The sequence below is a fragment of the Medicago sativa genome, chromosome 5 (assembly GCF_051527215.1).
Source record: "Medicago sativa cultivar Bolivia chromosome 5, Bolivia_mono, whole genome shotgun sequence".
NCBI classification, from domain to species: Eukaryota; Viridiplantae; Streptophyta; class Magnoliopsida; order Fabales; family Fabaceae; genus Medicago; species Medicago sativa.
Genome location: NC_140753.1, coordinates 66,290,020 through 66,304,483, shown reverse-complemented (window position 1 = coordinate 66,304,483; position 14,464 = coordinate 66,290,020). Strand labels below are relative to the sequence as shown.

The 14,464-nt window shown below is 32.2% G+C and overlaps 2 protein-coding genes and 1 long non-coding RNA gene across 3 annotated transcripts; 2 read left to right on the top strand and 1 right to left on the bottom strand.

The window, feature by feature from the left end:
- Window positions 1-1,139: 1,139 nt before the first annotated feature.
- Window positions 1,140-6,862, top strand: LOC146924143 (FACT complex subunit SSRP1-like). The gene is made up of 16 exons (XM_085709168.1): window positions 1,140-1,296; window positions 2,250-2,435; window positions 2,628-2,733; window positions 3,164-3,300; window positions 3,465-3,548; window positions 3,633-3,727; window positions 3,867-3,975; window positions 4,136-4,222; window positions 4,315-4,407; window positions 4,604-4,801; window positions 4,905-5,050; window positions 5,134-5,281; window positions 5,694-5,792; window positions 5,894-6,082; window positions 6,216-6,294; window positions 6,420-6,862. The coding sequence occupies exons 1-16, from the start codon at window positions 1,243-1,245 to the stop codon at window positions 6,548-6,550; spliced, it is 1,941 nt and encodes a 646-aa protein (XP_085565294.1). The 5' UTR covers window positions 1,140-1,242; the 3' UTR covers window positions 6,551-6,862.
- Window positions 6,863-8,250: 1,388 nt separating this feature from the next.
- On the bottom strand, window positions 8,251-9,003 carry LOC146924142 (uncharacterized). The gene is made up of 2 exons (XR_015010958.1): window positions 8,891-9,003; window positions 8,251-8,519 (listed from the first exon to the last, which is right to left on the bottom strand). It is a non-coding gene; the product is annotated as an uncharacterized LOC146924142 (long non-coding RNA).
- Window positions 9,004-10,884: 1,881 nt separating this feature from the next.
- LOC146924141 (sugar transport protein 10-like) lies at window positions 10,885-12,862 on the top strand. Its single transcript, XM_085709167.1, has 3 exons — window positions 10,885-11,490; window positions 11,593-12,216; window positions 12,315-12,862. The coding sequence occupies exons 1-3, from the start codon at window positions 11,032-11,034 to the stop codon at window positions 12,762-12,764; spliced, it is 1,533 nt and encodes a 510-aa protein (XP_085565293.1). The 5' UTR covers window positions 10,885-11,031; the 3' UTR covers window positions 12,765-12,862.
- Window positions 12,863-14,464: the final 1,602 nt, after the last annotated feature.

The window sequence follows — 14,464 nt, the reverse complement described above, 5'->3', positions numbered from 1 at the left end:
GATCTCTCTAAATTTTTTGTTAGCAATTCCAGTCTCTACAAAATTATCTTGTAAGTAGCTTTATTCCATGCGCATACATGCTGAAATTAAATGTGTTTAATTATCTTTTAACTATTAAATTTTTGTAGGCATATTTATAACATTATAAAAAGCCCTTCTACAAAATTTAGATTTTTTTTTTTTAACATGAGACAAATTAGATATGCATTTTTTAAACGTTAAAAGCTCAAGATAAAAATAACAAAAATCAAGAGCTAAAAAATTAAATTTAAACTTTTTTTACGAACTTTTTTATAGTGATTTAAACATGTTTGCACAAAATCATTCAAAAATATATGTTGACTTAAGGATTAAAAAAATATGATTATCATGAAGACGAAAAATGAAACTTTGCAATTTCATAGGAACGAAAACATATGAAGTTCCTTAAAAGAAACGTATGGATTGTTCTGAACATTCTTTTTTCAGATTCATTAAATAATTAACGTATCTGACTTATAGATCAAATAAATAAGTTATTCAATGAGTTTGAAAAAAAGTTTGCTTATATATGAGATAAGAGGAAATACTTTTTTATTGGGTAAAATAAATATGAATATCACATTTTAAAAATGAATCTGACATAAAACGGTATGACCCGTATAGATTTTACTTAATAAAATAGTGAATATTAAAGAGTATGTTGAAAATATACTATCCCTTTTGTGTGTGAATAGAATATATGTATAATCTAGAGACGGTAAAACCACGTAGGGTGGCAAAAGATTTAGAGAAATTCTTTTCTCATCTCCATGCTTCTCACAACCCTTGTAAATTCCGAAATTTCCGTTGAATTTTTTAATTTTATAATCTAAAATGAGATTTTCCATTTAGCCGACCCCACATAATAATGAAATAAAGCTTGATTGTTTTTTTGTAAAAATGAGGTTTTCCACTGTTCAGATTTTTTAATTTTAAAGTGCAAAAATAAAATTTTCACCACTCGGATTTTAAAATTTAAAACTTGAAGGACATTTTTGAAATTTTGAAGATGGTGAAAAAGTTGTGTAATTCTCAAAGAAAGATTTGCATTCACGGGATTCGAACCGGGGAGGATGACCGGGCCCATTAATGTGAAATAAATACGTGCGAAATTTGTATTTCTGAGTTTCATTTTTTCAGTTACGACAAGAGACAAGAGAAGAGTGTAGCGGAGCGGTAACCAACCAACCTTCGTTCTTTCATTCCTGCGATCAGGCGGCAATGACAGACGGTCATCTCTTCAACAATATCACCCTCGGCGGCCGTGGCGGCACTGTCAGCTCTCTCTCTCTCTCTCTCTCTCTACAATCTTCCATTTTCGTTTTCTCGATTTCACTTTACATGCATCACTCAAAATTTTCCTAATTAAAAAATAACCCTAATTTATTTTATTTTCGTTCTCTTTTATTCATCGTTAAACCCTAATTATCATCATTATCGTTATTAGCGTTCTAATTATCTATTTGTTTTGTAAATATTTTCAAAATTTTGATTTTTAGTCGCTACTATGGAAAATTAGGGTATGTGTTATTTGTTTCTCCTATCAAAACAATGTGTGTGCTTTGTTGAGTAGCTGAAAAAATGGCATTGTAGAAAACGGTTATTTTGATGCTTGATTGTGTCGGGTGTGTCGCTATCGAACTTGAATTTATTAAAATTATAGAAACAATGTTCCAATGTGTCTTTTTGTTGGTTAATTTGGTTCTCGCATGTGTCTTTTGTTAATTAGTTTGGTTTCCGAGTGGATTTTCTATCAGTCAGTTTGGTCCATAAAATTAATATTGCGGCATTGTCTCACACATTTTGGGACCAAAAAGATTTTTTACTCTAAAAATATTTATTTAACTATGACTGAAGATAAGGTAGATTCATTTTTGGCGGATCATGTTTTTGGTTATACCGACTAACAAAGTGATTTTTGTTCCAAATTTTCTATCTTCCAATCTTAATCCTACTCAACCAAGCATACTGAATGATTTCGTTTGGTTTTATTTTATGTATAATTCATTTAAGTATCCATAGGAAGGAGTCGAATATGCATAGCCTTTACTTAATGTTGCATTGCTTGTCCCATGTCAATGATTTATCAATTTTCACTGTTATTGTTTATAAAAGAACTATGATAATTGGGGGGGAAAATGAGTTTTTTGTTTTTAGTAAATTTGTTAATAGGTGGCTAAATAAAGTGATTGTTTTGTTGACACCTCTTCATATGATCGGGGTTGCAGAATCCGGGGCAGATAAAAATATATTCTGGTGGAATTTTATGGAAGAGACAGGGGGGTGGTAAATCAATTGAAGTTGACCAAGCTGACATAGTGAGCGTGACATGGATGAAGGTTCCAAAGACTAATCAACTTGGTGTTCAGATCAAAGAAGGGTTGTTCTACAAATTCACTGGATTTCGTGATCAGGTTACTTTCTGCCCTTCCTGAATGTCCAATTACATATATTTGATGTAGACTAAGGAATTCAAATATCTGGTTTGATTTCTTATGTTTGTTCCTTTGATTAACATTTTGACAGATATAGATATTAATGACTGGGACTTAGATTGGCATTGGCATCACATACCATTTCTTATGTTGATGTTTTCTATTTTGCAGGACGTTGTAAGTTTGACCAGTTTTTTCCAAAACACCTTTGGAATAAGTGTAAAGGAGAAGCAACTTTCTGTTAGCGGGCGCAATTGGGGAGAAGTTGATTTAAATGGTCAGTGATGTTTACATGAACTGACTATTGTGGTGAAATTGATATCTTTCCTCTTGATGCTTTGCTTCTTTATCAGACATCTCTCTTTGTCGTCATTACTTGTTATACTATGAGAAAATTTGTTTTGAGAGAAAAAAATATTTCACACTGTGTTCTGTATAACACGTAAACATCACAAGAACATGGTATGCTGATATTTTCAGCAAGGGGTAGCACTCTACTAAGATATTCAGTTTATACCATTCATCTTATACTGAAGATTGTGGTTTTTCAAACAAGGACCTTCCTCTCATTCTTGTTTGTTGCCACTTGCCAGCCACATGCTGTCTTTCTCTTCATAGCAGAGAGAGCTTGTTTGATGGAATTTTTTTACTACTTTTATAAAGTTCTAATACTGGTCGTCATTCTTATCCTTATATTTCCATTTCAGGAAATATGCTGGCTTTCATGGTTGGCTCAAAGCAAGCTTTCGAAGTGCCTTTAGCGGACGTCTCACAAACTAACCTTCAAGGGAAAAATGATGTGATCTTGGAGTTCCATGTGGATGACACAACTGGAGCCAATGAGGTATATCTATAGAATCTTCTGAGTTTTAACGAGTACAGTTTGTAACAGCTTGCAGCTGGCTAAAGAAAATCTTCCTTATCCAAATTGGACTTGAACAGTAATGTGGGCTGTGGTTAATTTGGGTGTGCATTTTTTATGGTCTAATATTATTCATATGATCTCAGAAAGATTCGTTGATGGAGATAAGTTTCCATATACCGAATTCCAACACCCAGTTTGTTGGTGATGAAAATTGCCCACCTGCTCAGGTGAGTTTGTTCACGAGGTTAATAATAAATTTCATGTTAATAAATTATATGTAAGCTAAGTTTGCATAATATTTTTCGTATCAGGTTTTCCGTAATAAAATAATGTCTGTGGCCGACGTTGGTGTTGGAGGTGAAGATGCTGTTGTTACATTTGATGGTATTGCAATCCTTACACCGAGGTAACATTTTAAATACTCGGACATGTTCATTTAACTATTTTCTGTTTCTTATCACTGCTTTACATACTTCTGATTTCATTTACAACCTTTCAAGAGAAAGATCAAATATCTAATGATAGAAATTTGTGTTACTCTGCAGGGGAAGATATAGTGTCGAGTTACACCTGTCATTCTTGCGGCTTCAAGGACAGGCTAATGATTTCAAAATCCAGTATAGCAGTGTAGTTCGACTATTTTTACTTCCTAAGGTTTATTTTATGATCTATTGCTTTCATTTCACTGATATTGGTTTTCATATTAGCTATTAATATAGTTTATCAGCCAACCTTTCTTAAGATTGATGCTCTTCTCTGGACTTTTTAAGTATACTGACAACTTCTCCTGTCAACTGGCTGTATGTATCTGTAGTCTAATCAGCCACATACCTTCGTCGTTATTAGTCTCGACCCCCCTATTCGAAAAGGACAAACTTTGTACCCTCATATTGTGATGCAGGTAATTTCTCATGGGTTTCTGGTTTACTAATTTAGGTGATACATATTTTGCGTTATTCTGAAGCTAACATTGTTTTGCTCATTTCTGTATAGTTCGAAACTGATTATGTGGTTGAAAGTGAATTGGCATTAAGTGAAGATCTGTATAACTCTAAGTACAAAGACAGATTGGAGTTGTCGTATAAGGTATTGCCTAAACTGTTGATTATTGATTTGTTGATATACAACCCTGAGGTGCTGTTCCTTGAGGGATGCTTGGGAAAATAGAAACAGCATAATTTTAGTTGATTGATTGATGTGTAAATTTGGTACTGTGGGTTGTGCATATTGCATCTGATGCAATGCAATAGTTGATATGTTTCATTTACAATTCAATAATCAGGGGCTTATCCATGAAGTGTTCACCACAGTATTACGTGGCTTGTCTGGGGCCAAAGTTACTAAGCCTGGAAAATTTAGGAGTTGTCAAGATGGTTATGCAGTGAAATCATCTCTGAAAGCTGAAGATGGAATTTTGTATCCCCTTGAGAAGAGCTTCTTCTTTCTACCTAAACCTCCCACTCTTATTACTCATGAAGAGGTGAAATTTGAGTTCTGTTTACTGACTATCATATATTAAATACTGGTTGACATGCATGATATCACCTGCTAGAGGTTTTGATTGTTTCGTTGTTTCTGACTAGATTGACTATGTGGAATTTGAGCGACATGCTGCTGGTGGGTCAAATATGCATTATTTTGACCTACTTATCAGACTAAAATCTGACCAAGAGCACCTCTTTCGTAATATTCAGAGAAACGAGTACCACAATTTGTATGGTTTTATCAGGTAAATGTTACCTCATTGCCAAATTTTACTTGGCAACTAGTTGTTTGTCATATAAACAACTCATTCCTTACCTGAACATGCAGTTCAAAGGGCTTGAAAATTATGCATTTAGGAGATGCCCAACCAACTACTGGTGTGGCTAAGGTTCTTGAGGGTGATGATGATGATGCTGTTGATCCACATCTTGAGCGCATCAGAAATGAAGCTGGTGAAGATGAAAGTGACGAGGAGGTGCCTAATCTATATTTGATATAATTTTAAATTTTTATCCTCATATTTTGTTCGTGAGTAGCATTTAGTATATTTGCGTTCTAATTTAAGTAAACAAGGATCACATTAATTTATATCCAACAACATTGGAAAATATTTGAGCATGGAAAAAACATGAAGTGATGTTTGACGTGTGCTTACATTTCTGTGTTGCATTCACAGGCTTGCATTTCTGTTTTGCAGCCAGACTATTGTTTATTATCTATCCTTTTCGCTTTCCTGTGTTTTCTGTATTGCATATTATTATAGTTGTGTGCATTTGTTCTGGACTTACATGCACACTACTATGTCTTATGGCAGGGTTCCCTGTGGAAATATTTTTCGGTAGTCTTGTTTGCTTTTGTATATATTAATCGGTGGAAAATATCTACAGGATGAAGACTTCGTTGCCGAAAAGGACGATGAAGGGTCTCCTACTGATGATTCTGGGGCAGATGATTCTGATGCTAGCCAAAGTGGTGATGAGAAAGAGGCAAGCGATATGTTTTATGTTCCTTTATTATCGTGTGATGCCTCACCTCTACTCTTTACATCTTTGGTATTCCTGACGCCTTAATGATGGCCAATTTTCAGAAACCTGCCAAAAAGGAACCAAAGAAGGATCTGTCTTCTAAGGCATCTGCTTCTACTTCTACTTCTAAGAAGAAATCAAAAGATGCAGATGAAGATGGCAAAAAGAAAAAACAGAAGAAGAAAAAGGATCCAAATGCACCCAAGAGGGGAATGTCTGGATTCATGTTCTTTTCTCAAATGGAAAGAGAGGTGCGTTTTATGTTATATATATACCAATGGTTTCGTTTTGGATTTGGGTGTGTGGAAATGATCATTTCCCTTCTGCAAGATTGTCTATAACCATTGGAGAAATTTCAAACGCTTTTTCTTTTTTTAATGACAGAATATAAAGAAAGCTAATCCTGGGATTTCATTTACGGATGTGGCAAAATTACTTGGAGAGAACTGGAAAAAAATGTCAGGTATGGCTGTTTGACAGTAGTTTCATTTTATATGCAGTTCCATTTTCGCATAATGTCATTCCCGATCACTGATAAAATCCTATCATGTGTTACTAAGTTGTCATTTCTGTGTGTTGAATGTACAGCTGAGGAGAAGGAGCCATACGAGGCAAAGGCTCGTGTTGATAAAAAACGTTACGAGGATGAGAAGATTGTCTACAATGCTCAACCACAACCGATGAATATTGATTCAGGAAATGAATCTGACAGTGCCTAAGGCTGCTTTAACATTGAGATTAATCCAGTTAGCTTCTGTTCGTGCGCCGTTTTATGGTTGCTATCATGAAAGGCAAATAACATATAGGTCATTCTGTGATATATTTCTAAATTTCTAAATGACGATGGCTTCTCTTGTGATAAATTGACGGAAATTTTTGCTCCTAGGGATGACCTAATAACTTGCTAAATTCACTGGAATGTTCTCTGGGGTTGGTTATAGAAGGATGAGGTTTATGTTAACATACTGATTACATAACTTGTTACCCACAATTTTGCACCAATTAAATATTTACTCAAGCATACATTCTGATTTCTTTTGTTCATTTCAGGTTTGCATTATCATTTTTTATTATGCACTTGTACCCGATTAAATGTGATGGTTAAAACTAAATTGTTTAATGAGTAATAGGTTATTGAAATCTTACAATTTTAGTTAGTTAAAGTCTAAAGAGTATTTTCGAAATGATATCATTAAATAGGGTGAAGTTAGTAAAAAAATTATTTATATTTTGGACTATTAAATTAAATGTTTTGTTTAGATTTATAAAATAAAAAAGCTATGGTATTTCATTCAGTTAATAGTTAAGGACTTGAGATATTTCCTTGGTTGAGTTACATTGCGATCAAAACTGAACTAGTGAGAAAACTAGTTTTTGAGCTGAGATATAACTTCATTTAACATTGGGAACAAGTGATTGGTTGAGTCATCATTGTTTGACACAGATTTGTCCTTCCTAGAAAAGACCCCTGAATTTGGTTCATATGAAGTGAAGAAGTCAAGAACTGTTATTTCAACAACCCATGGTTTTTTATTCAGTTATGATAATCGAACACAAAATATTAGACACAACACAGACACCATAGTTTGTTTACCTGCATATTTTATTTTTCCTTTTCTTTCCTATTCTCTGTTGGACACCTGAAAAAGTGTCACCATAACATTTCTCATTTGCAATATGTCGTTGGTTACGGCATAATTGATGTGGATTCAGTCTCCTACGCTGGCTTGGTTTTGCATTTGACACCCTAAGCTCCTTTATGGTATTTACCTGTCCCATAATCCAGTGCTTAACTCACGCACTAAAGCATATAAAGCTCTCGACATGCCCTTTGTTCGTGAAAAATAGGAATGAGACACCGAAGCAATTGTTTTATTTACCAAATATATAAATTTTTACTTAATAAAATGGCTTCATAATTTGTCCGAACCCCAAACACCACACTAGGCTACTTGACCAAAAAAAGGCTTCATAATCTACTATTTTAAAATTAATGATATTATATGTAAAATTATGTTGTCTCACCAAAAGATTTGTTTTTGAAGGAAAAGTAATATTGCACGAAATCGATTACACATAATAGTAAATCAAAATTTCTCCTAAAAAAATAGCAAATCAAAATTTGGTAATTTTATTAAAATACTATTCTAGTCTACATATCCCGTATTAATTATTATTAAAAAAATATATCTTGTATTAATATTTGTCTTAGACCTCTGTATGTGTTGGATCATCCAAGTAAAAAAGTTTTCACCATATATCTCAACATTTAGTTAATTTGTTCTCTCTCTTATGACCATCTTGGTGACATCTTCACGAAGCCTATTTGCACATTCAAATTAGGCACATGATTTATAACAGAAAGAAAAGGGTAAAAAAAGCTTTCAAAACATTCATAAGATAAAGTTTAAAAATAAAATAAGATGAAATCTTTTCTTATCATATCAATATCAACCTTTTATTACATTTTTATTCATACACTATGATTGCCACACAATATATATCTCATTACTCAATTTGCAATTGAGGAGGATGGAATAGAATTGTTATCATCTAAAGGAGGTTTTCCACACCGACATTGATTATTAATACATGGGCAAGTAAAAGTGCCGCTAACTTTGCATGGTTTTGGTGATACACAGGGCCAGCTCACAATTGGATGTTGTGCTTCTGATTTCATGCATAAATCTACATACATATACAACAAAAGAATATCACAATACAGAAAATAATAATAAAAAAGAATAACATTACAATTTTGCTTGTGATGAATATACATGGCATAAGTCAATAAACCATAAATTTAGTCTCTAAAATATATGAAAATCCATTAGTTAATCTTTAACATTTTGACAACAATGGTTAAATTGGTGAGTGTTCAAAATTTATTTGGTGTTTGTTGGTTTAGGGGCTAAATTGAAGATACTATGTATATATATGAAAGATTTAAAGGGTGATTTGGTAAATAGTAAATCATATAACATGATATTTCATAAAAAAAATATAAATAAAAAATCACAACTTGATATCTATGAAAAATTCACTCGTTGATTTCAAACCTGATGCAACGATGAAGAAAGCAAATAAGAATGCCAATCTAAGAGTAGTAAAGTTCCTTGTGTTCATCTTGCTCATAGATTATGAGTTCTTTGTTATTTTTTTTCTTTTCCCAATGACATTTATAAATGGAGAACCTGCCTTGACCATTGAATACTTTTTTTTTATTGATATGTTAAATATAAATTATTTCCTTTAATATGAATATAAAATAGTAAATATAATTAATCTATATTCATCTGGTCAACAATTCAAATCGGTCAAAAAAGAAAAAGAGTAAATAATATTTTCAAAACAAAAAAGGACAATAACATGAAGGTGGCATTTAGCATGGGAAAGGGAAAGAGTTTCCCACCATGGGAAAGTAAATATTGACCATTAGATAAAGTAGAGAACATGATTTTATCATAGACACTCAACACCAAATATTTTCCTCTTCTTCTTCCTCTCCTTCAAACCATTATCGGTGACAAAAAAATAGATTTTTCAAAAACCATTCTTTAAATTTTAATGGCAAAATTTCAGAATTAAAATGATGAACCTAAATCATTAAACAAAAAATTTCCATGGGCATCAGTTTCTCTCCACAGTCACAAAAAAACAAACATAAATAAAAATTAAAACATAACATCATAGAAGAAATTTCAATTAGAATTTAAGAAAAGTTACAAGCTTTGTTAACGGGGACTGTGTTGAACGCAATTCTCTTGAGATTTTGAGTCCTTATGTTAGTTTCATGATTTTTCTGGATCTGTGAATTTTTTATCAATTGAAATTTGAAAGATGTTGTTAAGCAAGCATAAGATTTGGTGGTGATTGGCGATTGTCAAGACAAGCAATCCATTCTTGGTTTGTTTTGAAGAGAAACAATTCTTGGCTTTTTGTCTTTGATAGCTTCCTAAGCTTTTGAGAAAAGATCCATATTTTTAGTTTCACGAGGAGGAGAGGAAGAAAGAGAGTTGAGACAGTTCGTGGTGATTGATGAGTGTGAAAAATGATTTGGTGTTGAGTGTCTATGATAAAACCATGTTCTCTACTTTATCTAATGGTCAATATTTACTTTCCCATGGTGGGAAACTCTAACCCTTTCCCATGCTAAATGCCACCTAACATGAAACTATTGAATCATCTTTCAAAAAAAGAAAAATGAAACTATGAAATCAATGTAACTTTGGCCATATAAACAAAGTACAACTAATCAACATTAGACAAAATTTGCGAAGAGTTTTTTTAATGATGTTTCTCTTGATATCTCAATTTAATGATGCTTCTATTGATATCTTAACATATGAATGAAAATATAATATAGTTTATAAGAAAACTTTACATTTTTTATTTTGATCGAATGTATTATTTTTATAATAGTATAATAATCAAGAGTAATCAATGTTTATTTCTTCAAGTATTTTACATGCATAGTTTTAGTATAAAAAATTTGTTAACGTATCTTAGCCGTATCATATCTAAATTTTAAAAATTGCGTGTATTCGCGTATCCGTATCGTATCGTACCCGCACCCGTATCAGTAATCGGGCTTCATAGGTAAAAACCAATCATATATTTAAGCCAATTTTTACTTTTATCGTCAATTTATTGGTCTAACTTAATCCTTTATGGGTTGCATGATGATATTTTGATTGGTTCAATAATTTATACTTTTTATTAATAATTTGTACAAATAAAATTAAAAATATTATAGATCAATATTTATTAAGCTAGCTTAAAATTAAAATATTTATTATAACTTTTTAAGAAATGCTTTTCGTAATAAAACAAATCCAACAAACTTTCTGTTTATTAAAATTGGTTTAATCCATCGTCAAGTTTTAAAATCTAATCCAAGAATTAGTGCGTATCTCAAGTCCTTATAATAGTGTACTAAGACCAAATCAAGCGAAAAATGCTCCCAACATAGCAAATTACTAGAACACAGATAATCAAAATACTAAAATAATATGTATTGTTGAAGGAATTTTTTGTTTTAGTATTGACTTCTTCTCTCATCTTATCTTATTATTAGCAACTGTTGATGTTAGAAAAACAGTCATAATTTTGGACATATAACATTTATAGAAATAAACTTGAGCACAAGTGTATATCATCGACATGCATGTCTAAACTTTAAGATACACATATTTGAGAGATGGGTGCTGGAGTAATAGTTTCTTCAACAAATGGAAGGCAATATGAGGGGAAGGTCACACCATTTGTGTTTGTCACATGTTTGGTCGCAGCCATGGGAGGTCTTCTTTTTGGTTATGATCTTGGTATTACAGGAGGAGTGACTTCCATGGAACCATTTTTGGTTAAATTCTTCCCTAGTGTTTACAAGAAAATGAAAGATGAATCTAGGCATGATAGCAATTATTGCAAATTTGACAACCAACTCCTTACTTTGTTCACATCTTCCTTGTATATTGCGGCGTTAATAGCGTCTTTCTTTGCTTCCACTACTACAAGAGTGTTTGGACGCAAGATCTCAATGTTTGCAGGTGGCTTGTTTTTCCTTGTTGGTGCGTTGCTGAATGGTTTGGCTGTCAATGTTGGAATGCTTATCGTTGGTCGCCTATTGCTTGGTTTTGGTGTAGGATATTGTAATCAGGTATAAATTGATCATTCTTGTTCTTTCATGTTTTGATGTATAAAAGGTTGAGAATATTGCGAGACCGATTGCATTTTAATTTTGTTTGTTGTTCCTAAATAGTCTGTTCCAGTGTATTTGTCTGAAATGGCTCCGACAAAGATGAGAGGTGCGCTTAACATTGGATTCTCAATGATGTGTACAATTGGAATCCTAGTTGCAAATCTTATTAACTACGGGACTTCCAATCTTGAGAATGGATGGAGAATTTCTTTGGGTCTTGGAGCCGTCCCGGCAGTCATGTTATGCATAGGATCTTTTTTCTTAGGCGACACACCAAACTCTTTGATCGAAAGAGGCCAAACAGAAGGAGCTAAGGCAATGTTGCAAAAGATTCGCGGCATTGATAATGTTGATGAGGAGTTTCAAGATCTAATTGATGCTAGCGAGGAAGCCAAAAAGGTGGAACACCCATGGAAAAATATTATACAAACAAGATACAGGCCTCAACTCACTTTTTGCTCTCTCGTTCCATTCTTCCAACAACTCACTGGCATCAATGTTATCATGTTTTATGCACCTGTCCTTTTCAAAACTCTGGGCTTTGGAAATGACGCTTCTCTCATGTCTGCAGTAATTAGCGGAGGTGTCAACGTTGTTGCTACTTTAATTTCCATCTATACCGTGGACAAGTTTGGACGAAGAACTTTGTTCCTTGAAGGTGGTATCCAAATGTTTATTTGCCAGGTGAAAACTTCAATTAGCTATAATTAAACCTTAAAAATTATTACACATATGTCGTTTCCAAGCATAGATAATATAAATTATATAATCATTGATTGTAGGTTGCCGTTGGAAGCATGATTGCTATCAAACTTGGAGTTAGCGGTGAAGGCTCGTTTACAAAAACTGAAGCTGATCTTCTCTTAGTCTTTATATGTCTATATGTTGCGGCATTTGCATGGTCTTGGGGTGCGTTGGGATGGTTAGTTCCTAGTGAAATATGCTCTCTTGAAGTCCGATCTGCAGGTCAAGCTACCAATGTTGCAGTGAACATGTTGTTCACCTTTATCATTGCTCAAGTTTTTCTTACCATGCTTTGCCACTTGAAGTTTGGACTTTTCTTCTTCTTTGCTGGCTTTGTGCTCATCATGTCAATTTTCGTTGCCTTGTTTCTTCCTGAGACAAACAACGTTCCTATTGAAGAAATGAGTAAAGTGTGGAAGTCTCATTGGTTTTGGAAAAAGTTTGTTACTAATGTTGACACTGATCATGGCCAGAAGGCTATTGCTTGATTTTATTTTTATGAAATTGCCTATGGCATAGACCAATTGATGTGTGATATAATATTTTTCATATAATCAATTTTATTTTGTTATAGTTTGTGGTTAAACATTTTTTTTATAATTGCGTTCATTTAAGATTAGTCTTCAATAAATAGATGGTTTAATAAATTGTACTCATAGTTTTAAGATAAAGTTAGTTTCCCTCAAGTTAATATACTTTTGATGGAAAACTCATTATCCAATAACTAAAAACTTCTATAAAATTAGTTGAATAATATTGATGTGATTGCAAGATTAAAATTCATTGAAATATTTGTAAATTTTAATACACAAAGTAAACAATCGTTTTTTGGTAGGTGAGATCTAAGTGATTTAGTTTATGACATACTCTATGTTGACGATGTAACTTGCTATTTTCACACTCATTTTGGAATTGCTTAGTGCACAGGATAACTACGGGTGGAGGATTTGCAATTTCCAATTTTAAATTCACACCCCACAGTCCACAATGATATTGTAACCGTAATTCCAAATATAATTAGGGTTTGTCTGATATGTGCAATATTGCACATGTTAAACCAACTAAAAATTGTAACTTTTTATTAAGGCAGAGCATCTCTTGTCACCTTTTATGTTTTTAAGTGTAGCATAAGAGTTTAACTAGTTTTTTTGTTTTGTTTAGGTTATAAGATTGGTAAAATTTTGTGGTTTTCAAGTGGAGGATGATGATGCGTTCAAAGTTACTCATCTTCAGTTTTCAGATGATACTTTATTCATTGGTAGAAAGAATTGATATTATATTCGTAAAATGAAGGCCGCTCTTTTACTTTTTGAACTCATTTCTAGGTTGAAGGTGAACTTACATAAACGTTTATTACTTGATATTAGTTTATAGCTCTTGGTTGAATGAGACTAATTTATTGTTGGGGATGCCAATTGGTGATAATTCTCGTAAATAATCGGTTTGGAATCTTGTGATTAGTCATATAAGAGACAAATTGTTTTCTTGAAAGTTTGGTAATTCATATTTAGGAGGTCGTTTTATTCTTTTGAAAGTTGTCTTAACCTCATTTATGGTCTACATATCTCCTTCCTTTAATCCTTTAGGTGCCATCTTGAAATTTGAGTCTTTATTTAAATGTTTCTCATGGGGCGGGGTGGGGATGAGTCTCATAGAAACTTTTGCAAACATAGGGGGCCAAAAGTGCTATTAAGCCTATTTTTTATTTTTTTTTAATTGATTTTTTTTTCTTCAGATTATATGATTTTCAAAATTTAATTTTCATATTGTAATTGGATTTTAAAAAAATATATATCCAGATTTTTAAAATTTTAAATATTTTCCAGTTTTTTTATTTCGCAAAAAAATCTAAACTTTTTTTATTTTGAAAATTAAATTCCAGATTTTTAAATATCTTCTAAATTTTGAAAAAAATCCGTACTTTTTTCTAATTTTTTAAATTTCGAAAAAAAACTAAATGTCTTTTCTGTTTTTTTCTTTTATTTTTCGAAAAAAATAATCTGATTTTTTGTTATTTTTAAAATTAAAAAAAATCAATCTTTTATTTTTTTTTAAAAATAATCTATTTTTTGTTATTTTTAAAAGATTTTAAGTTTTTAATGTTTTTTTATTATTAAAATATACACACATGTCATGCGAAATTTTTTTTTCCAAATTTTGTTTTCATTCTTATTAATTTTTCCAATTT